General features: G+C 44.8%; 1 protein-coding gene across 1 annotated transcript; it reads right to left on the bottom strand.

Moving 5' to 3' along the window:
* Positions 1-4898: 4898 nt before the first annotated feature.
* On the bottom strand, positions 4899-23048 carry C8B (complement C8 beta chain; the record flags this gene model as incomplete). The annotated part of the gene is made up of 12 exons (XM_084266531.1): positions 4899-5510; positions 6886-6954; positions 8200-8353; positions 10621-10784; positions 11614-11742; positions 12924-13164; positions 15575-15772; positions 16629-16761; positions 18874-19015; positions 19965-20106; positions 21191-21344; positions 22912-23048. The coding sequence occupies 12 exons, from the start codon at positions 23046-23048 to the stop codon at positions 5359-5361; spliced, it is 1815 nt and encodes a 604-aa protein (XP_084122657.1). The 3' UTR covers positions 4899-5358.
* Between the last annotated feature and the right edge of the window lie 1571 nt (positions 23049-24619).

Raw genomic sequence — 24619 nt, 5'->3', positions numbered from 1 at the left:
AAATTGCTCAGCTGTAGCTCTGGTTCTTGGAAATGCTTGTTTTTCAACAGTGTGTCAGTGGTGATTTAGAGCCTGACACTTAGCTGATGTAAATCAGTGGCACTCCTTCACCACAACTGATTTATGCTACCTGAAGATCTGGCCCCATATTTTCTTTTGTGTGCGAGTTTGCCAACAACAAATTTTTTTGCCACTTCTCTTTTTGCTTGAAAACAAAACAATAGGCTCTGTTTACACAGGTAAACAAACCCCACTGCTCTATGAAAATTCCCTAGGATGACTGGTAAAGCTCTGCCCTTTTTGGCAGCTTGCTTCTTCCAGGTAAATGTGATATTCACCCAGAAATGAATCCACTCCCAAAGGTTTGAATCAGGTGTCTTCTATGTTGGGAAAGTGAAGCACCCCTATGTCGCTACGATTTAGACATCCCAGAGGAATGTGAAATGTAGGATCAAAACAAGTTTTCCTATCAACAGTTTTACTGATACTGTTTGGCGTTGGGCTGGGAGAAACATGAGTAAGTGCTCTTACACCAAGGAGTTGTTTGGCTCACAGGCAATTCTTACTGTTCACACAGACAGCTTAGGACACAGGAAAATACCTGAAAGTAAGTCAGTCAGTCACCATAGTTAAAAAAGCCAAGTACACTTCTTTTTGTGACCAGTTAATGAACAGAAAGATCTGATGGCCTGGAGGCTTGGGGGGGATGGGGCCTGCTGGAAGGCAACCTGCATCCTCAGCTTTTAAAGCCATTTCTAGAAGGACAGCTCACAGGCTGGAGGACCACAAAAAAAAGAATAAATTGAAGTGATTAAAGAAACCATCGTGCAAAATACCGCCACGATGCACATTTAATTGAGAGCCAAAAGCTGGGATTTGCCTGCAGGTGTTCATTCATTATGGTTGGACTCGATGATCTAAAGGGTCTCTTCCTACCTAGGCGATTCTATGATTCTCCACTTTGACACCATGGTGTTGGAGTATAGAGTGAGGATCAGTGCAGGGCAGGGTTCATCGCTCACCTTGCAACCCAGGGAGCTGAAACACAGCCCCAGGAGTCTTCTCCAAAAGCCACAGGGAGCTCAGCAGCAGCCTCTCTCCTCCCCCTCCAGCCCCCTGCCGCAGCCAGGGCTCAGACATCCGCACGGCTCAAATTCGGAGGCAGCAAAGATGAAGTCAAAAGAAAAGAAGAAACTGCCTGTAAGGTCTGAAAAAACCCCCCTCAAACCCACAACCAATGACAAAACAGATTATGAGCAATTACACATTTACAATGGCAGTCAAAGAAGCTAATATATCTCATGCTGAAGTGGCCAGCACGAGAGCTGTGCCAGATGAGATAAACAGCAAAAATGTACGTTTCTTACTTAAACTAAAAGCTTAGAGGGTACAATAAAACACTGCAGTTCCACCCTGGCTTTAATGAATGGATTTTTCCCCTCTTGCACACTGACATACATTTGATATAGTTATTTATCCTATATATTTCTTGCAGCATATTTCCCAGGAGACCTTGTTTATCTCACTCATAAGCACATGATGGATGTATGGTGCTTTGGATAAATGGTATCGCAATCAGATATTTTTATGGATATAGGCAAACTGGGTTATTAACAAAGGAAGGGCAGAGAGGAACCAGTACGCAAAAGAAAATAGCAAATGATTGATGACAATACACCTGAGGTTGCAAGGTGCAGGCTCCAGATAACCAGCTAACAGAAGAGTAGATAAGGGCAGTGCTTGAGACAGAGCTGTTTTCTACCTTGGGGTCAATGTCATGCCGACTGCCCAAATGCCTGCATCCCTCCAAGCATGCGATCTTAAAGAGCAGGCAAAAATTCCCCACCCCGGAGTGGCTCAAGAATTACCACCTTAGACAGTACAATGCAGAGGCACAGGAAGATACAAACCAGTTAATCCTACCCCAAAAAGCCCAAAACAAAAGAAATGCCAGATTCTGGGCAGTTTGGGGAGGGACTGGCATTTGTTTTGCTGCTCTACCATGCCCAGCACAGTGGGATGCTTAGTGCTGTGATACAGTGAAGATAAAAAATAAGCACGTTAAATATGTTCATAATGGTAATAATTACTGTCTTCATCCCTAGTCTCACTGATTTACAGAAGCAGGGTGGTGTTTGAATAGGATATAAAAGGAAGACAAATCTGCAGGCATAATTCGACTCGAAAGCTCGCTGTTGTCTTGGGTGCTCATGGGGCTCTTCAGCCATCAAGGCAGCAGAACTAGGGGGGTGGAAATCTGGAGAGGGGGGACACACGACTGCTAATACCTCTGCATGAACTTACTAGGTTGCTTGCAACAAAATCTCTCTGGGAGGGAATGTGGGAAAGAACAACAACCGTATCTATCTGATAGCGGGAGAAACAAGAGCATCTCCAGCTAATTTAGCGATACCGTGACTGCCAGGGGGGTTGCAAGTCCCCCGACGCAGTTTAGACCTCATCCCAGCCTCACAGGTAAATGTAAAGAGTCTACGTGACATGAAAAGACAAGGAACAAATGAACCCAGGCTGGAAACCAGTCTGATTTACCCACTCCTGATGGAGATGTTAGGGGCTGCAAGAGTCAAATTGGTTTTGTCCTGGGAAAGCTGGATGTGACAATTACAACTTGGCTAAAATACCCTTTTCAGGAGCTTCCTAAGCCCTGTTGACTGGATTCAGCACACACATCACAGCAGCAACATCTTCATGCAAGGAGGTGCAGGAAACACAGCTTCTCCAGGTTTATGGAACTTTTTTTTTTATCACAAGCAAACTGTGTGCAAAAATATAGTATGAGACATAGTAAAGTCCACTGAGACAAGTGTCTTAACCAGAGAAATGGGCAATCAGTGCGTGCACACATCGTGCCCACAGCCTTCCCCAGTTTTCATCCGTGGGTTATTAATCTAAACTTACATGGAACATGGAAGTTAGAAACACCAGTAAAAGATAGTACCAAAATTTAATGTGTACCAAAATGGAACAATAAAAGCTTCAGCATAGTATTTTTTATTACCCTCCAGGTCATAATAAATCATTAGTTAGTTGAATCAAAGCACAAAATCACAAGGACAAGATAAAGTTATGTCCTTTGTGGGAGGTTTCTAAGCCTATAGGCTCAGTATTCAACTGCTTCTGGAACCATAACTTCAGTTAGACTGTCCCACTGTGATCTTGAAGATTGTCAAATCTCTCCTCTCCCAGAAAAAAACCTAAATAACCAAACCCAGGCACTGCCACTTCAAAAAAACGGTGCTTTTCTGATCTGGAAACAGCTATCCAAATTCAGATAGCTACATTTGGCTCTGCAGTGGATAGACACAGCACAGCTGTGGGGCAGAACACTTCCTCCAGGTTTTATCAGGAAAGGTGGTCAAATTCACAAAAGTCACTCAACTCGTCTGACAAAGTTCCTTAATCAGAGTACAAGAAGGGCAGGCAACCACACTGCAGACTGTGCCCTCACAGGCACCCATCAACCACGATCAGGGTCCTCTGCTACAGAGCTTCTATAGCTTTAAAAAGCTTTGAGGAATCTCATACTTAGCATAAACAGTGACCGCTTTGACCATGACTCTAAGTGAACCTCTTGGCAAATTTCTATCACACAAAAGATATCAGAGTGGATAACGTAAATGTTTTGGGTTGGCAGCTCAATTATGAAGCCCATAATGAGTACAGAGCACTCTTCTTTTACATATGCAATGTGCTCTTCCTTTCTTAAAGCTGTCACAGAAACCTTGTAGATAAGTGTGGAGGCGGCATGAAGGCTACAACTAAATGTATGTTCCATTGTTCAGATGTCAGAGAGCCTGAGTTGTTCTTACAAGAATTACATTTAGACAACGTCAGTCTGAAAGGGGAGAAACTGGTGATACCAACCCATCATCACCAGCACTGCTGAAAACCCTCACAAGGATGTTTGACCTTGCAGATGTTCAAAGATTCACAACACTTATAAGCAACTTTGCATTGGTGGAACTGTTTTCCTGGAGTAAAGCTACTGCTGGTTATTTTCCAGCATGCTCCACCAAGTGTCTCTGCAAAAATCATTAGCCAGCAATGAAGCTGTAATCAGGCAAGTCCCTGGAACAACCTTGCTCAGGTCAGCCATGAAATGACACAGAGTATTAGAGGTTCCTCCTCTGTTAGACCTGGATTGTGATGCATGGCTCCACAGACACCCACAAAGGGCAAATCATTACTCTTCCCTTGGCTTTTTTCATAGCAAACTCTCTCCATCTCAGATGTCCTAACCTGAGCGGACCAGCAATGCAGCTGCTGAAATCAAGATCAAACTGATGAACCAGAGCCTGCTTGGGACAGAGGTAGCTACCAAGGGCAGAAGACCGCAGATGTGCAAAGGTGCCAGTTCCCAAAAGTTCCATTTATTCTGTTCATGACAAGGAGCTATGGAATTGCTGGCTGCTCACCCTGCGCCAGCAGATGGTCCTGGAGTGACAACCCTGAGTCGGGGTGCAGGAGCCTCAGCCCCTCCTCAAGGCACAGCCAGCTCTCCTGCCTTCTGATATCCCCAAGCAGCAGAAGGAGCAGCAGCTGCTTTCTGACTCCTCACCCCAGGATCATCCCTCTATCCTTCCCTCCCCTTCCCAAGGAACAGAGCACCCGTGGACCTCAGTGTACCGGGACGTATCCAATACTCTCAGTGTATCTGTTCTACTTCACAAACATGCAGGAGGAAGCTCATCGCTGCAGTAAGAGCACAACTGCTACATGGTACAACAACGCTTTGGTGTCATCACCAGCCTGTTCCTTGCAGGTTTTCACTCCTTCAATACAATTTCTAATACGACAGACAAGTTTAAGTTAAATGCAATAAATTGGGAAGCTGGGGTAGCGAGGCACGGCGGCTTTAAATGTCACATTAGATAGCATTGTGCTCATTGAGATTTAGACTTTAATATGCTGTATTTTGCTCCACATGACACAGCTGTCTTCACAGAAGCTGCGTATTAGCGTGCATGCTGGTGCACGTAAGATCAAACAGTCTTTTCTTATCTCAAAGGAACCTTCAACAAAAAGACAGTAAAATGGAAAATCACGCAGCTACCAAATAGGGCGGGAGATAAAGCTTGTCTCTGTTAGCCTGCTGCAATAAAGGCAGAGAAAAGCCACAACACCAAGAACAGAAAGCACGTTCAACCCCACGGGGCAGCTGCAAAGCACGTCCAAAGGTGTGATTCGCAACACCCGCCCAGCTCTCAACGCCTCCTGAAATGTTTCCAACTTCAATGCACTTGGATGAGCGAAGCCAACTTAGCCAGCCAGTCGGGTAACATCTTCCTACTCGGTGTGCAAACTGCTCATGGGTTTTTTTGTTCCTAAGGATTTCTTCTAGCAAGTAACTGTCTCAGCATCTGGCCCTGAGCATGGCGAACCACCGTTTTGCGGTGCAGGGTTGTTGCACTGTCGTCTCCTTGTTCGTTGACCTCCTGAACACGGAGACCAGCTGGCCCAGCAACCCCAGTTTCCATTAATAGCAGCATCTGGAAGAAAACCCAAAGCCAGAAAGGACTGTCAGAATAAAGCAGCTCTTTCCAGGGGAAGAGCTGTCAGCTTCCATGAATTGCATTTAAATACAAACAACTCTGCCCCATCCACAGTGCTAACAACATACTTGAGTCATTAACAATGAGTGATTGTTCTAAAGATGTTAATTCTCTGGTGGTTGTTCAAACTGCACTTTATGTGGCAAGAACAAGGGAAAAAAAAATCAATTAGCTTTGTACTTGCTTGTAGTGTGTTTGTCTGTCCGATGCAGTCCAAGCCTAGGTAAGAAAACCAGCACCTCAACTCATGTCAGCCACATTTCGAGGTGCTAGGGAAAATGTTGGCATGTTCTTCTTCAATGAACAACATCTTGAATATTCAGCTTTCAAGCCAGTGCTTTTCCTATTACACTGTTTCTTCTGGACCCTGAGCATGTGAGTGACATAAATTCAAAATCCCTAGAATCACGGAGCCGAACACAGAGGCAATACATAAAAGGGGGAACGGGCAGTGAGAAAGGAAGGTTCAAGCTGACAAGTGGATGGATGTGAGTCTTTGGGAGGGTCGGATGTGATTATGCGTGTGGGAACCAGACTGGAACAAGGTGTAAGTGACTCCACAGATTAAGGCTCCACGGACTTCCTTAGTAACACCTACAAAATCAACCCTCTGCTCAGTGAAATCCGGGCTTAAAATGTATTTCAGCCTCGCTCAGTTAGGACACAGTCGTATAGAATGAGAACTGGATAAAAGACTCTAAACAAAGCGCAGTGACAAATGCAGCACATCAAATTGTGGGATGGTGCCAGAGCTCTGGGTGCCTGAGATGTGCCGTTATTTAGCACCTAAATTAATGAGCTGGAAAAAGTAAACAAAACGATTCAATTCACAGGTCATCCTTAACTAGAAGTTAAGAACATCACTCAGGAGACAGTACCGATCCAAAATGACCAAGAAGCATTAGTAAATACTTCAAAATACCCCAGCAAGACTTTAAAATGCATGGTAGTATATCTGGGGGAAACCAGATGTAACATCCTGGAGAAAATCAAAGGGAAAACCATAAGAAACAGCTGTTGGGAGAGACCTGAGGATCATCACAGAACACAAATTAGGGAGGGGTTTGTATTTTGATGTAATTACAAGGAGTGCTTGTGCAGCTTTGAACTGAAAAAGTAAAGCCACCTCCTCATCAGTGGGAAGAAATTTGGAAGGGGACAGGCAAAGGGTGTCTGTCCCTCTGCAGGGTGCATGGGGCTGGGCAGAGGGAGGGCAACCAGTGTGGGACATTACTACCCATCCACTATATGCCAGCCCTGGACACTCCCAAACACCGTGGGACTGTCTCCTCAGACGCAGGGTCATTCTTACCTTCCTTCTGGCTGACCTCACAGGCGATGCCTCTGCGGCCAAGGGGACATAAGCATTCACACTTGGTTCCTGGAAGTAAGCAGAGATGGAGGGATTAGAGGCTTCATGTCACATTTCCCTGCAGTCACCCATTTGTTTTAGTGTTTCATCTTCTGTGAGGAAGGGACGGTGGGTGAAGTGATACCAGCATTGCTCTCCAATGGTGAAAATACAAGACAGCAGTAAAGCAGGGGAGCTGGGACTGCCCTGCCTCCCCTACTGCCCCCACAGCCGTTTGCTCCTGCCACTGTACCCGTGGCTCAACCTTAGCTATGCTGGTGCAGTAATTCAGCCCCCTGGGGTATCATGCAGTGCCCATGCTCCTCACTAAAAATATATCTTGGTAGAGCTGAGAAGCAGCAAACTGCAGCATCAGGAATGAGTAAAGGATCATCCCAGCTTGGCTTTATGGTGAAGTCCACATAACCCTGCTCTGCCTGGGCAGGACCCTGGAGGAAAGCTCCCACTTAAGGAAGATAATGGTCATTTAAAACCTCTTGTGGAGGAGATCCTAAGTGAAATGCTAACCTGACTCAGCACCTGAAAAGTTATTTAAAAAAACGGTAATGATGAGGTGAGTGAATCTTTAAGTGCCACAATCAACTAGCTGGGATCTGGTTTCTGCATTAGATGCATTTAGATAAGAATTCTCATCAGGATTTTTGCAGATGCAGATTGGAACTGGCACTTGACAAAAGGGTCCTTTGTTAGAAGCTCTCATCACATCATATACCTCTGCTTAGGCAGTGCAGTTTTCATTCAATTTGATTATTTTTCCCCTTCAGTTTTAAATCACAGCCTGCTTACAAAGGAGGACAGCTTCTCTTAGAAATGGAGGGAGGTGACAGTGATAACTGTGCTTGGCACTTACATGGTGCTTTTCATCTTCAAAACACTTTTACAAACACTAATTAATGCTGAGACAGTAGTCACTTCTCTAGGAGGATGGAAGTCATCTTAAAAGCAAAGGAGGAGACTTAAAGATGTCAAGGGGTTTTTTTAAATGCATAATTGAGATGGAACAAATTCTTCCACAAAACTGACACAGATGGTCACTCCCATTAACAAGGCTCATCCCTTGACTTTACCATCTTTCCTTACCGGTGGCACTTTGCAAATAGAGCAACTTTAGAAAGAAAATAAAATAATTAATTACCTGAAAAAGAAATGACAGGAGAAACTAAAGAGCAGATTACTCGCCAAGCTTCCTCACTCCCTACAAATTCCCAGCTCATTTGTCTTAGAGGGGAGAGGAGAGTTGCAAAATCCTTCTACCTTGCAGAAAGGGGATGCCGTTGCCCTGGCACGGAGCGCAGCGACAAGAACTGGTCTCCAGCTGAAACTCCTCCAGAGCCCGTCGCAGATTTTCTTTTATTGCCATTGCATTAGCAAAATCCGTTGGGGTCACCAGCTGATACAGAGGCTCTGCCTAAAGGGAGGGAAGAAACAGCATTTGTTCCTCAGTTTGGGATGGTGTGAGCATTGTGGGGTGTGGAGGAGGCATGGCTGGGGGGGGAAATGGAGGCTTTGTGGTACAGGCTCTGGGTTTCCCATGAGTAGTGCCTTAAACCTTGTGAACAACAAGGCAGCCACATCAGGAATACTTACAGGGATCCACCAAAGCACTTGCAAGCACATAGTAAAACACAACAGCCATTGTGTTAGTTGACATATGGGCAAAGTTTCACTGAAGATTCATTAACTCCTTTCTCATCCCTCTTCCTAATATTGTCATTTTTAGATCAGATTTGCTCATAGTTTTGTTTCCTGTCTGCTCTGTTACTCTGACATAAAGGGATGCCCGAAATGCACCTGCCACATTCTCCTTCCTGCCTCGGACAGCCTCACAGCAAAGCCAGAGGCACTCACATTTGCACATTCAGCTCAATCATTTCTGCATTTCTACACTCATTTCTGTCGCTATGAAGCCAAGATAAGGGTTTCCACTGCCTTCAGGAGGGAGAGGATTGCGATCTTCATCTGCAAACACCACAGATGGTATCGCAGGGACAAGATAAGGGGGTGCACAGCACAGTGAACGTGTGGTGGGGACAGAACTGGCTTTGGCCTGCTCATTTGTATTCTTTTTTCCTGAAAATGGGGAAGAGTTAAACTGTCATCTCAATGCCGCTGGTCACCTGCTAATGCCAGTGGGATTATACGGGCATGAGTCATCAGAGGATCTATCCCTTGCTACAGAGATGCCTGCCACCCCAGCCACAGCACCACCTATCACCCTAGAGCCATCACAGGCTGAAGCTACAAGAAATAGAAGAATGTTTCAATAAAAAGCCTGCTCGTTTCCTGCTGCTGTACATTCACTCTTCATCAATTATCTGTGATCCATACTTTGCTTTTTGAATTCAGATCATACAAATGAGGAAATACACTGCGAGTGACCTGCCAAGTCCCTTCAGCAGATGATTTATGAACTGATTTGCTTTACTTTTCCCTAACTAAGCATTCTTGGGCTGACATTTAGTCACACTCTGCTGCTACTTTTGATCTTCAAGCCCCACAGGGATATTGGTATGGAAATGAAGGCTTATAGATACCAAATCCAAATTACATCCATCCGGGTTTTTTCACTGGGCAGCTCGGTCACTGATGCCAGGCACGACAAAGAACATTGTGGTTTCTTGTGGGAGAGTTTTCTGTCTGTGTGTTCTACCAAGGGGAATTGTGTTGATGTTGTCTCCTGCCCAGAGACCTCCCAGTGCATTTCTGGAAGGTCTATCCACCGCACACCAGGGGCTTGGGGAAGCCAGCTCTGTTGCAGCAAGGGGCAGACAGACATCACTTGTATTTCCAAATTACTGATCTTTGCTTTGCTTCACATTTTTTAGAATTCACCTCTTCTTTTTTTAATTATTTTTTAAAATGAAAAATCAGAATTTCCAATGAGAAACAAATGCCTTTACAAACACAAATATTTTTGCCTAAAATGAAATGTTATGATGAAACTCAATTACACAATACTAAAATGAACTTCCACCACTACCAGTCCAAACTCCTATTTAAAAGGATGTTGTCTTGCACCTTTCTATTACTCACTCAGCATGAACTTACTTTGACATTAAAAATGATGAGGTAGAATTGCTACATACTTCTGCTTGCTTTTTACTCTTATAGTGCCTTGCATTTCTAGAACTCCTCAGGATCAAAAAACCTTGACTTTTCAAAACCTCACTCATATTTTTAAGGTTTAGCTCTGCTGTGCAAACATCCAGGCACGTACGGAGAACTGCTTGACTTTCTGAACCGAAGAGAATTACTGCTAAATAGACAGTGGTGCTCACAGAAGACAGGAGAAATTTCAAGGAAAAAAAAAAGATTCCATATAAAATACAAGCTGCTGGGTGTATTTTTGGTGCTACACTGGCAAAAGAGAAGGTGGATAGTCTGAGCTGCTTGGTAGGCAGCAAGCGATCACATCTGCACAGCCAAGTTAGAAGAATAAAAGCTGTTTAGATGATGCACTTCCAGCCACGCCACTCTTTTTAATGCCTCACACCTTTGATTTTCTGAATAGCCAGTCTTAGAGAAACCATGTTGCACAATATGGGTCTATTACTTACCCTAAACATTTCCCTGGGTTTTGTTTGGTTTGGGTTTTTTAAAATCCTTTTTATTTAAACAGAGAGTTCTCCAAGCTGCTCAGCTAAGTGAGGCTGAATGAGGTGATGGCTACAGTACCTTGAGATTTATGATTTCAGGGTTGTACTGTACAGCATCTCCCCACTCCTGCATGAGTGCGGCTGTCGGCAGGTCTCTGTAAGCCAAGGCGGTGACGTGTTCGCTTGCTCCGCCACGAACGAGGGCGATGAAATCTTCCACATACTGTTTCTTGGAGGTGCTGTCTGCAAAAATGCATTCAGAAAGTGGTCAGCTCTGCTCAGGTGTATCTTTAGGGACTGCCAATGAGATGTAAGGTCCCACCAAAACACCCCTGGATACAACACACTCCCCTGGAGGGGAAAGGAAAAGGCCATGAGCATTCCACACCTGAAGCCCGATTCCCATGCTGCGTGGCCTGTGTCCCTCCTGCTCCCTTGCAGCACCCTCCTCTCCTGCATTCTACCTACATCTCCCCTCCTAAATTTATTCCCTATGGTTACAAGGTCCTTCCACATCCCAAAGCTCCTCATCACTGTGAATCCATAGCCTGAAGCTCCTCATCACCATGAATCTACAGCCCAAAGCTCCTCATCACCATGAATCCACAGCCCAAAGTTCCTCATTACCATGAATGTTGCCTGTTCACACACCTCCATACCCTTCCACCGCAACACCCCCAGCTTCCCATACATCCCCCAAGGTTCCCACAACACCACTACTGCCCCGCTTTCCCCATCTGGGCTTTTTTGGGTACAAAATGCAGCACTGTGGGCTGTTCTGCTGAGAGGTAGGTAGATTGGCAACGGGTAATGAGCTGTCCCAGCTTTTCCCTGGGAGGGGACACTGAGCAGATATTTCTTCTCCACCCAGCAAGGAAAATCTTGCAAAAAAGTAAAAAAAAAAGCAGCTTTGAGACATTTCCACCTCTGTTAAGCTTAGCTGAGGTTACCCAGCAGACTCGAAAGCGGCTGTGAGGGAGCAGGGAAATGTTTCAGGCAGGCAAGAACACAAAATCTTCTTTTCACTACGACAAAGGCTAGAAATGAAATGGCAGAAGTGTTCTATGCTTACCTCCGATTTCTTGTAAAAGGGATTTACAGCCAGCTACATTTATTCCCAGCTTCAAATAGACACCTTCAATATTTCCACCGATGCTAAAGCCGTGCTGTGCACACTTCTGGACATCGCTCAGGGAATAACCTTCAATGCACAGCAAAAAAATTGTAGAGTTTCATACAACTGTTCAATGTTTTATGTCCCTATAGCCAGAAAACACAAGCTGATAAATAAAAAAGAGGTTGGGGTTGACATAAGATGGCCCCTACTGATGTTTACAGAAGCTTAGAACTGTGAAAGAGGACTTGATTTCCTGTACAAACATAATGGTGGGTGTGAAGGGAAAATCCTGAATTCTCAGTCTGGGGCCATCAAACCCTGGTGACAATTTACAGCCCAGCTTGGCCCCGGGGTTGTGTGAAAACATTGGTACGACTGCAGGAACCAGATTGCAGTCAGCAGACACAGAGTTTTGATGCAAGCAATAATGCACATTAGTTCAAACAAATGTGGCTTGTGCTGGGCCCACACCAGCCCCCAAGAACTCATGATTTAATAGCTCAAATCTGAACCTAAATTCTGTCCCTCCAGGCTGTATCCACCTATGGGATAAGCAACTTCCTAAGACCAAACAGCCTGAGTGTTGCACACAGCAGCATCCCCTAAATGCTTTCACAAACAGACAGCGAAGGCAGTTACTCATCCCATGCCAATGAATAAATAAGAGAGAGCAGCTACTGATTAATGTCACACGACTCACTCTATCCTACACAACAATCATCATTCCCCGCAAAAAAAGGAAGCCAGAGTCAAAAAGCAAGAGCAATGTCAAGCACAGGAGTCACCCAGCAAATTATTTACTGTTTCCTACACGCTGGAAAAGCTCTCGAGGCTAAAGGTGTTTCAAAACTGTCATTTGAAAGGCAACGGAAAAAGAACTTGGGGGAAGGTTTCCAGAGCTGACAAAAGCGTTAAGCTACACGATTCTCATTCATCTCAACATCTTGTCAGCCTCCCAAACGTGTCGTCTAAAATACTTGCTACAGGGTCTTTTTTTTTTGTGAACCGGCAGCACCCGCAGCTTGAGAGTGAGATGAAGCCCATGATGCTGAGCAGGCTTTGAAAACCAGGCTCTTTATTCACTGACATAAAGCACTTCTCCTCCCACCTTTCCTGCAGGCATTCTTTGAGATGTTGCTGACTCCTCCTTTCCCTCTCTCTCTTTTCCAGCCTCACACCTGAACCATCATGAGGTGCCTACAAAGGGGGTTTCCCAACCAAAAACCTGGCCCCAAAGCTTTTTCACAGTCACCAGATGCACGTACCTGCCTTTTGCAGCTTCTCGCTGTTCACGACTAAAGTATATTCATAGGTGCCACCAATGGTAGCCTCCGTGATGTAATGGGTGCCATAGTCTCTGTAGAGCTCTCTGTACTCCCCGTAGCTGTACTCTGATGGGAGCTGGTGGAGTCTCTGCAGGAACTCATAGTGCAGCATCAGGGCTCGGGGCTTCAGTTTATAAACGGCGACAACCAGCTCAGACCGGGCGTGAATAAATTTGCTGGACTACACAAAACACAGAAACACAAGAGAGCCAGGAAGTGAGGGATGCCACTCTCATGAGCGTGTAGTCAAACAATTAACACCCAGCAGGATTTATTAAGTTAGCAAGTTTGCAACTGCAAAGCTTTTAATTTAGCAAAACCAAGACTTTTAGTAGTAAAGCTTCCAAAAATCAGGATTCTAACTGGTATTAGAGAGACAAAAGTGAAGGAGTGGAGATATCCATTAGAGGTCAGGTAATGGCTCAGGCCACCACTGAGACATGGGGATGGACTGGGACATGGGGATGGCTTGTTCAGCCTAGAGAAGAGAAGGCTGCTGGGGGGACATCATTGCAACCTTCCAGTCCCTGAAGGGAGCAGAGGAACAGGAGGGGAATCAACTTTTTAAAAGGGCAGAAAATGGCAGGATAAGGGGGAATGGAGTGAAGCTAAAGGAGGGAAGGGTTAGATTAGATATTAGGAGGAAGTTCTTTACAGAGAGAGTAGTGAGGGGCTGGAACGGACTGCCAGAGAGGTGGCAGGTGCCCCATCCCTAGGGGTGTTCAAGGACAGGTTGGATGGGGCCCTGGGCAACCTTGTGTAGATCCAGGACTGGAGGTTGGTGGCTCTTTCTGTGGCAGGGGGGTTGGAGCTCTGTGATCCTTGGGGTCCCTTCCAACCCTGGACTCCAGGCTCTGCTCTGACAGACCCAGGATGCACAGACCCAAGCAGCATTCCATGAGACTGCTCTGTCCCAATAACGTCGACCAGCCTTTGCCTTTCACTATCTCTCACCTGAAAAATTGTGCCATCTGAAATCACGATGTATATGTGAAATGGTAACTCCCTACCTGATCCAAAATTATATTTATATCCCACAGAATATGCATTACCAAAACTCGAAGGAAAGAGGAAACCACAACACACACACACACACTCACACAGAGACACACGTGGGTATATCATTATATCTTCTCTTTCTGGCACAGAAATCAGGAACAGAAGGGATCTTTGACCATGTCCAAAGGATTTAATGTTCAGCTGTTTGCACCTGCAGGACAAGTACATCAGTGGAGGTTCAATGTAGAACTCCGCAGCTTTAATAATAAAATCCAGGCCTACTAATTGGTTCCTTTATGGATACCTATTGCAAATGCTCCTCGTGTACCTCTGATTTTGTCATGGGAGATGCCTATTTCCAGGAAGGAAATGCAAGTTTAGTAGCAACGAGGAATACTGGGCCAATCCTGTGCTGAAGGGAGAGACATACATCAGCGACACTCTTAAACCACTGACAAGAGTTACAGCTGTTTGCAGCAATGGCAGATGAAGAAAAGAAGCCAAATGATGGTGTGAACTACCTCAGAGTGCATCTCATGAAGCCATCTGAGGAGTTACAGATTAAAGTCATCTTAAAGTGTGCATCAAATCATTGCTGTGACTGAATCTCCAGGTGCAACTGGAAGTGATCGTGCCGTCCGTATTGTTTGTTGTGTGTGTGTCCTGATCTGGAGAACAAGGTGCTCGGCAGACAGATCCCATCAGCCGAAGCACCATGGCATGTGTTAGTCTATAATTAAAGCCACAGAAGGGCCACCAGCAGTTTTCAGTCTACGTTACTGTCAAGGCTGCCCTGCAGCTGAACAGCTTGGCATCGTGGTTTGCATTATCATCTCCTGAAGTGACAGCTCCCGCCCCGCTGAACCCACCTAAAAGAGGGATGGCCCTTCATGTGTGAGGCGATACTCAGCAGTGGTCACTGCACACGCTGCAGAGTTGTTTCTGGGCTGTGTGTACAAGTGCAGAAACCCCTGTATGCCCTTCTTTCAGCCCAGATTTCTCTGCTAGTCACTGTAACTCACTGGTAGGGCAGAGGGAACTCCAGGCTGCAGGTTCATTAGCTAAACCCCAAATTCACCTGCAATGACTCCCTTGGAGGAGTCCCCATGGTCTCCAGCCAGCCTGCTTTGGTGTCAGTGGGCGAGGGGCACAGCATCCCACGGCTGAGGTGCTGCACAGGGATCCTGTTAGGAGCATCGCTCATACATCTCAGTGAGCTCACTGTATGGAGGGCAGGCCACCTGAACCTGCTTTTTAATTTTGCCTTTTAAAAATGACCCCACTACAAACATCCAACTGTGGCTGCCCAGCAGGACACTAAACAAACTGCACACAGTTGTGGCTGGTTTCAGAGGTTAGGCAGTAAAGTCCTTGGCTGGTAGGTGAATGGAAAAGCTCCTGGGTGCTTCAAACACAAACAAAGGCATCGTGGCCTTAATAAACACTTGACCAATGCAAACTACAAAATCCAATCTGGAGGAAAGATCTCATTTATCCTCAGCATGGCTGCTGACCTAATAATGGGGATCAAACTGATACACACATGCACACAGATAATGTGACAGCAGATAACTAAGTGGAGCAGTACTTACAGTTGAAGAAAATCTTTTCATCCTTTGAATGAACGTCTTGAACCTCATGTCGTTATAGTTGTAACCAAGTTCAAAGAATTTTGGTATTTTTATACCAAAGCTGAAGCTAGTCTGCGAAGCTTTTCCCCTCAGGACAGAGCTTTCATAATTTGAGTAGGAGTGATACTCATTCATTGTAAATTCGTATTTGCTTTTGGTCTAAACAGAAAGCAAAACCAACACATTTAATTTCCTGCACAGCAATTGTATACCTGAAGCATGGAGAAGGAGTACGGATACAAAATACAGTTGTGAATTAATGCTTGCACTCTGAAGATGAAAAGCCTCATATAATTACAAAGCACTGTTATTATTAACGCTGGTACTTCAAGAATACTTGATTTACAGCAGCAGGAAAGCCACTATCTCCCTCCATACTGCAAGGACCTCAGGCTTTTCCTTAATATGTCAATCTTATGCAAAGAAGGTAAAATCTTAAACATACGCAACAATTAATATATGAATTTGAAGAGGAAAAGGTTTCTTAATGGGCAACACTCAAAAATATCACACTATGTCATCAAGAACACTGAGGTCAAACATATAATGTTTGAAATACAGCTTTGATGCATTGCAGAAATGAGCTAGGTGCCTTCACTTGTGCACAAAGCACACAGTGTGATGTTGCACCCTAGGCTACTGCTCAAGGACAACCTTCCCAGCCTGGCTCAAGGCACTCCACAAGTCTGAAGTTATCTTGCCCCTGAGCACTGGGCAGCTTTCAGACAGTCTTGTATAGACAGCACCAAGAAGATTAGGCTCAGTTTTCACAATGACAAGGAGCAAGGCAACATTGCCAACTATTCCAGTGCACACAGCTATTGCATGGGGATGTGTCCACCTTCATGGAGTGCGTGGGCTATGATGATGTTCTACAATAAGGGCTCATCAGCCCCATCACATCTCATCTCACAAGTTGATAAAATGATTTAGTAATGAAACTTTATCAGTATTACACACTAAACTAATCAGAACATATGTATGTATGGCACTTGCAGAGGACTCAGACACGTACCTCTGGTATGTAGCTTTCCACATTGTATGGCTTTCTGAATCTTGTGTCTGCAATGTAATGGGGAGAACATCCCCCAGCATAGTACCTGTGATCAAGAACTAATCCTTCCAAGTTGTTTGTGAAGATATTTAACCTGTACATGAAGAACAAGAGCAAAATATTAAGGTTATAATTATTTTAGAGGTAAACCTCAAATGCCTTGGCTGGGAAAGGCAAAAGATTGATTTGTTTGGCTTAGGGCTTTTTGTTTCATACCTTATTTTCAAACCCCAAAATAAAGTTTTTGCCACTTTCAGTTGCTCCAGGAAAACCTACCTGACTAACATGATAGCAAGACAGAATCAAATTTTCACACTTCAATGAATATGAAAGTCAGTTTTCACCACCCAGATATGATTGACACCTGACCATTACTGCCACCAGCAGCAGCAGCTTCTGCTGCCTTTTCTGGAACTCTCTTGGAATAGCAGAGCAAATGGGACCAGCCAAACCTCCACCCCACCAGGCTGCCCACTCCAGGCATCCTCAAATGGCTGCAGTAGTGCAGCAGCATCCAGCAGAATCTTCTAAGGCTGTTTTGCCAACCTATGCCATTGGTTCAGACTCGTTTTTAATCCCCATTTCTTTGTTCAGGTCTATTAGTCATAATCTTTGCCACACTGGTCAATGATCAACCAGACAACTGTAAAGATTTTCAGGGTGCCTAAAGATCTAGGTACTCAAGCTACTTCAGCTACTCCTTGAAGCCACTGGGAAGTGTTCCTGTGATTTGAGTAGATGATGGCAGTAATCTAAACCTGCCTGCTCTAAGAAAGGATGTGGCACTGCAACCTTTCTAGATTAAATCAGATTCATTTGCTTTTTCCTACTGCTGCTGGTGTGATCTGTTGCAGTAAAGACCCTTCTGTTTCCTATTGTGAGGACACTTGTGTAACACAGCTGAGAAAACAGTACTCACCTCCACAGACTCAAACAGTAGCAAGAGTCATTAGAGGAAACTTCACCAAAATAAAAGATAAATTGCTAACAGCCCATGTTGTGTCCCTATTAGTGTTCCCAGCCTCTGTTAGATCTGCCTCTCCTTGTTTTGGGGAGAGGGACTTGCATGATAATGACTCTGAAGCTGTAAAATATTAACTCTAATTTTAGAACAATCTGAAAAAGAAGGGAAGTCCCCTAAAAGCAAATTACTGAGCAATTGTAGCTTCAAAGAGATGAGAAGCATGTTCCTATAATTGTCCAACATTATTTTTAATTTTGATTAAACTCAGAAGTACAAAGCATTAGTGATGACATGTGCAGCAGCCACATCTCCAGAGAATAAGGAAGAAATTATAATTTTTTCCTTGAAATGTTTTTTTTTTTTAATGCAGAAAGCATTTTTTTTCCCTACAGAATGAGAAAAGACTCTTCACACAGTCTGATCTTATAGAAAGTTGCCACAGTCTTAGCCAGTAATAGCTGGATCAATTTAGATGTGGATTTTAATCCCCACAAAGTTGGGGTTCACTAACATGCAGGTGAATCCCACCCCACTCACACAAAGGACACACGTTTCAACATCTCTTGCTGTCACAGAAAATATCCAAGAAATTTTAAGACACCCTCCCCCAACCAATACACCATGTAAAAATACAAATCCATCCTCAGGTTCAGATATTAGGCAATCCAAGATGCTGATTTAAGTCACTATAAAGGGTGATATAACACTATCCTCAGACTTTAACAAACCCTCTCAGCTTTTATTTCAAAAGCACAGTTTGCAGTAGTCTCTCAGTTCCTAAAGGCTAGGACATTCCTGCTTCCCAGAAACTGAATTAGGCCAAAATCTAACTTACCAGGTTATTGAAACCCTCCCATTGATCAGTGTAAGTGTAAGCACCTACAGGCATTAAAGAAACATTTGTTCTTGACTCTCCACTCACCAAGTGTTGGCAATCCAAAGAGCATGCACAGGCTCTCACAGGACATGTCTGCAAGCTGAGCTGACCATCTCCACAGGGTGTATACGTGCTCTTGGGTACATCTGGGACTCTGACTCACCTCACCTCTCTCCAAAAGACTTATGGAGTCAAGAAGGGTTTTCCCCCTGGGCTTTGCACCAGGACCCCAAAGGCTGTTGGAGCCAAACCAACTCCTGGATACAGCAATTGCTACAGGTTTTCTCCGTTCAAAGTTTATGTCTGAAGCTACAGAAGATCATTCTTATTCTCAAGAAAACATCTCATGAAGGTCACTAACTTACCCTTTTGCCAGATTCTCTATTCCCCAGTATTCCTCCATCTTCTGGTCGCATTTTTTAAACACCTTTTTGCAATTTTTTTCATCTGACTGGTCCCCACAGTCATCATCCCCATTACAAAGCAGCCTCCGTGTAATGCATCTTCCTAGAATGCAAGGTGTAAATTACTCATAAAGCAATCTATTATCACACTCACTGGCTCAGAGTCTAGAAACAAAATAAAAGACTCCTGTAATGTATGGTGCAAATCTAGCTGGAAAATGTTTCTTTTTTATCTTCATAGATCACAAAACTCCCTCTGTTCAGTTTGGCTCAAAACTTCCACAATGTTAAAATTCTTTGTTCAACTTAAAAATACCTACAGCACCCTAATTAAAAGCATAAAAAATAACAGATATTTTTTGTTGCTGAGATTTTTTAGGTTTGAGAAAACAAACACGCTGAAGACTGTTCAGCAGGCCTTGTATGTGATATTGTATGTGATATTCTTTCCCTCCCTCTTTCCATGTCCACAACTACTGAGTTGTATTTCAGTCTCCACAAAACACTACCCCAGGGGACAGAGATTAGTTGCTTTCCTTTGCCCCATCTCCTGAGCTGACCACCCCTCTGCCCAGTGCACTGCCTCCTGCACACTCTCCTCTCCAGGAGCAAAGCAGAGGCTGATCAAATTTTGGATACAGGTAACTGCTGCCTTGCTTCCCCACACCACTTACTGTGTCCCTGTCTAATTAGTTGTTGATAGGGATGGAGGGAAATGCTGTGAGAATAATCATCCTCATCTGCTGTGCTCTTGGGCATGCGCCAAGGATGCCCAGTGCATGTTCTCCTGATGCTGTCACATCCACTTGTGCTAGAGATTTTACTGATAGAACCGGGTTTTGATTTCCAATTTGGATTTTAAAGACATGCTTCAGACTGACAGATGTTGGCTCAAAATCACCAATGCAAAAACAAACACAAGCATGGATGGACCCAGGGCAACTCCTGATATCTCTTTGGTCCAGCAAAACTCTTGTAGAAGCACAAAGTTCAGTGCAGTGGTGTCAGAGATGCCACCTGAGCACCACCATTCCCATTCTGTGAGTCCTTACCTGTAACAGCACACACAAAACCTTCACATCTAACTTTATTCCTGCAAGGATTATTTGTAACACAGTCTTCGGTTTCTTTGTCGGAGTAATCACAGGGTTCTCCATTGAACTGAGAGGGTTGTTCCAGGCGGGCAAATCTGTACTGTGATAAAATAAAAAATATTGACTCAAGTGTATAGAGATTGTGAATTTTACGCTTCCCTAGCTTAAAAACAAACTTTGTGCTGGGGAGATCTGATCTAAGAGTACTGTCATAGGAAAAAGAAAGTGTCAGCAAAGAGTTGCAATGCTGGGAACGTGCCTGGTTTCAAAGGTTTCTCATCGGTGACAGTTTTAATTTTACTAAAGAAGGGTTGAGGATTGGTAAGGGATGAAGGAAAGTTTGCTTTTCTTTGACAGTTTGTTTAAATGAGCCTGACAGGGTAGTGTAGGCATTTGCAAGAGTAAGGAAGGATTCCGTTACATCTCCTCTCTTTCAATTAGTGCTGGTAACGACATCCCTTGTTATTTTCTGTCAATGTATTTACTTGGCCCTCTGTATCATTAGGCATTTTTTTCCGCCCACATCACTGCTGTGAAGCAGTCAATTACTCCGTCCCATATGTTAGCCCTCCTTTTTTTTTTCCCCAGCTTTTAAGATTAACTCTTTGATATGAAGCTTCACTCTTCCCAACTCCCATCGCAGGTTATTCCCACTAAAGCCTGGGAATGGCTTCTCCAACTCATTAGCAGACGTCCCTCTACCAACAAGTATTTTGCTCTTCACACTACTGGGCTCATTACTTCTGTTTGATGGAGCTTCGTGGGTAGAAGATGCTAGTTGGCAGACAAGAAAAAGCTTCTTAATCCTGAGAGGCACTGAATGTCTCCAGGTCCTGTGGGGACCATTAGTGGGGATGGTGCCTCACACTGATGCTGCAAGAGGAGGACTGTGTTGGAGAGAAAGTCCCTGCAAAGCCTGGGCTTCCTGCCTGTGTTTTCACAAAGCCTGGCTGTATGCCTTCTCAGGACAACAAGGCAGCCTGGAAAGCACTGAAGTGACTGGGGTGGTGAGCTGAAGAGCTAAAAGCCACCTGGAAAGCAAAAGTCTGCAGTCTCACCTGTACAGGGCTTTCCTTGGCAGCTCCCCACTGTTTGCCCAACCCCACAGACAAAAAAGGACAAGCCTTGGAGAAGGTCCTGCCTCCTGGTTTCTCACTCTTCATGCCTAGCCCACAAACACTCACCCTTTTCTTTTGACAGGGATCACACTTGCTCCATGAAGACCAGGCTGAGAGAATGCAGTCACGGGGCTGCGGCAGGTTGCTCACGGACCGGACATGCCTGCTCTTGGCCACGCTCTCGTTGGTTCTGCTGAGGTTAAGTGACTCCTTTTCCCCTCTACATTCAACAACATGAGAGCTTCAGGGTGTGAAAACACAGAGCTGTGAGCACAGAGCAACTTGGTTCACAGCTCTGCAAAACTAATGCCAAAGAGGACTAACAATTGTTAGACCTCATCAAATCTTCCACGCACCCTCTAGATTTCAGTCTTCATTTCATACTAGCAATGATTCTGTGTGAAACCTTATCTACTCTTCAATGCCCAAGAATAGACTCAGTCCTCTTACACCAACCCCATGACAGTAAGTCTTGCAGAGCACTCAAGAAGAGTGTCTGCAGGACACGTTTGATCTAACCAGCATGGCAAACTCAACCCATATCCCACCAACCTGGACTTCATCTCAAGCTGTGCAAGCCCTACCAAATAACCTGGCCAACTGGCCAGCAGTAAAAGCTGCACCATGAGTTGCTGCTCTGGCAACTTTGCTCCCTGCTGCCTGATGCAAAGGCAGCGCTTTGGTACCTCACTGCTGTACACAGCTCCAAAAGTCGGACACCTCCATGACAAACACCAGTCACAATCCTGAGGGCTGGTGAGCACTCAGCATTTTTGAAAACCAGGCTTAAGCACTTTCCTTTGCCGAGCAGCCCATTTTTTCTCAAGCTGGCCAAACCCATTAGTCTCAGACTCTATTCTTGGTTCACAATAGAGAGTCATTAACCCGATAATTCCATTCATCCCAGTAACGAACCTGAACCCCGAGTGTGAGCCTTTACTTTTCACCCCAGCCCCTCTCTTAGTCCCTCACATGACAACTGTCTCCAAGGTTTCCATGAAGCCACAGCTAAAATGCTGCCTCCTCTTTTGGCAGAGTCAGTATTTCTGATTAAATCCTCGTCCCAAACAAACGCTCCCTTGTAGCACCTAATCTAAGTGGGAAGCTTTAGTAAAACACAGACAATTAATTTCTTTTCGTACCCACTTTGACAAGTAAACTACCACAGTAGTGTTCCCAATTCTTCTACCAAGACAAGGAACAGAATCAGCTGAAGCTTTAAGGATGATCTGGTGCCTGGCAAGGGGCTCCCATTACTGCATATTAAAAATCACATGGAATAAAGGAATTGCAAAAACTCATCAGCTCACTGAGGCATGAAATCAGAGCTCAAAGTTCAGAGAACAGTGGAAAAATATAGTTAGATTGGAAAGATTGCAGTCACTGATTGACCACAGTCCCCTGAAAGAGCAAAATCTATTAAGTCAGCAGTGAAAGAAACAACTATCACACAGGTACTTGCCATTTAAGTACTCAAAGAAAACAAAACCCTATCTCTCCAGCACACATTTGGGCAGTTAGTGTGGGAGGAGACTGCACACAGAATTCCCCATTACATGACTGCAGCAATTCGTTGCCTGAGACTTATCCTATGGGATTACTCTTCTAAAGGCAGACACGCTGCACTACGTTAACTTCACAACCATGTCTTTTGCTCTGCATAAGAAATACAGAAATCAGTCAAGACAGCGATTATGCACCACACAAGGTGAAAGCAGAGAGCCTGTACCGATCTTCACCCTTTATCGTACCACCCCATGGACCTGGCTGCCGAAACACTCACTTACCCCAAGCAGTGAACACTTACGACACCAGGTACAGCAATAAGCAGCAACAGTGTGACAGGGTACGGAGCGAACGCGGTGCGTGCTGTGCTCATCGCTCCCAGGTACCGTCGGCGGTTCGAAACTACCACCGTTCCCATTCCATCTGCCGGGGGCGAGTCGCAAAGGTTCAAGTAGAAAAAGATAAATTACGGGGCTGCTTTCCCACTCTGTAAACAGCAGATGACCCACCACCTGGCAGCGTCGCAAGGTAAACGCTGCAATTGTTAGTACGCAGCTTTCTGGAGGCGAGTGGGAAGTAAAGATCTGTCCAGGAGCCATTTATGCTTTCATTTGTGATGCTCCTTTCAAGAGACTTGGGGGGGAAATGAATATTTCAATGAATGAAACATACTCCAGCCTTGGCAAGGGGGAAGGGATAAGTAAACGAAAGCTGGCTTTGTAGGAAGAGACTGCAAAATCATTTATTTATTTCTGCTTTTCATGTCTGCCTTCCAGAGGCACAAAGCATAGGCAGTCGTTCAGAGGGCTCAGGGAAAGCCTTCAGCCTCTCCCTGGAGCTCAAGCTCATGCTACAGGGGAAAGCAAGAGGTCCAGACCTGGCTGGGCCCTTCCATAGGGATCCTCTGCTCCACACACCCAGTCCTGAGCCTGTGGAAGCAAAGCTTGTCAGGGTATCGAATCAAATGCCTCGGTGTTTTCTAGCTACTACGTTGAGTCATTCTCTTTCTTACATAGTCCTAGCAGGGGAAGAGAACTTACCCGGGGCTGATTCCCATCACTTCAGCTGGGCTTTCAAAGGAAGGTCAGGATCTTCAAAGCCTTGCAGAATTTTCCTTCACTTGCCTCACCAGGCAGCCTTCACATCCTGCTGCTTCTCACTTCACTCCCCGACCCCCACGACACAACAGCCTTTCCCTTCATTTTTCTGATTAGTCTCAACCTACAATGAGCACCTTAGAGGGAGAGAAGTTCTTTGAATCTATGTTTCCCTGTGCAAAATGATGAATATTACTGCATTTTTCCCACCCTTCCTCTTGCTGGACAAGCAGAGGTTCTTTGAACAGATGCAGTCTTGCCCTTTGTGCAACTATGGCTTTCAGCAGCACCACCTCTTACCCTGGGATAAGTCTTGGGGTACTCTGACAATACAGAAAATAAATACATTTTAATTTGCTCATAACGGGAATGATGGATGCTATATATAAAATTAATCATATTCACTGATACAAAACAACCCTGGCAACCTCAATGTCATTACCTGGCCAAGCGCTGTACCACTTAATGTGTCAGTTACCTTACAAATGACATTATTCTGACTGAGCAGCCATGTCCCTGCAAAATAAGCAACTGGCTGCTGCATCCTTCTAGTTTGGCAGTTTGATGGTAACAATTTAACACAGCGAAGCACATTAACCGATTCCTTGTAGGAATTTGCTCTATTCAAAAGGGTGTGTTTCAGGCAGCCAGTCTTTTAACCCATTGTTAGTGAACAGCCAGCGATTAGCTCTCCTTTCATCTCCAGACAGGGAGGAAAAACGCTCAGGAAAGGTGGCTTAGGCTGCACAAAGCTTTTTGTGGGCCTTTTTTGCTTTATTTTTTTGTTTCAAATGGCTTTGCTCCAGACTAAACCCAAGATGTCCTTAAGCGATACAGCTCGTTCAACCTTTGTCACAATTGATTTACCTGTTAATCATTTGTACATGACAAA

The sequence above is a fragment of the Gallinula chloropus genome (genome assembly GCF_964237585.1).
Source record: "Gallinula chloropus genome assembly, chromosome: 6".
In the NCBI taxonomy this organism is placed as follows: Eukaryota; Metazoa; Chordata; class Aves; order Gruiformes; family Rallidae; genus Gallinula; species Gallinula chloropus.
This window is presented reverse-complemented; position numbering and strand designations above follow the sequence as displayed.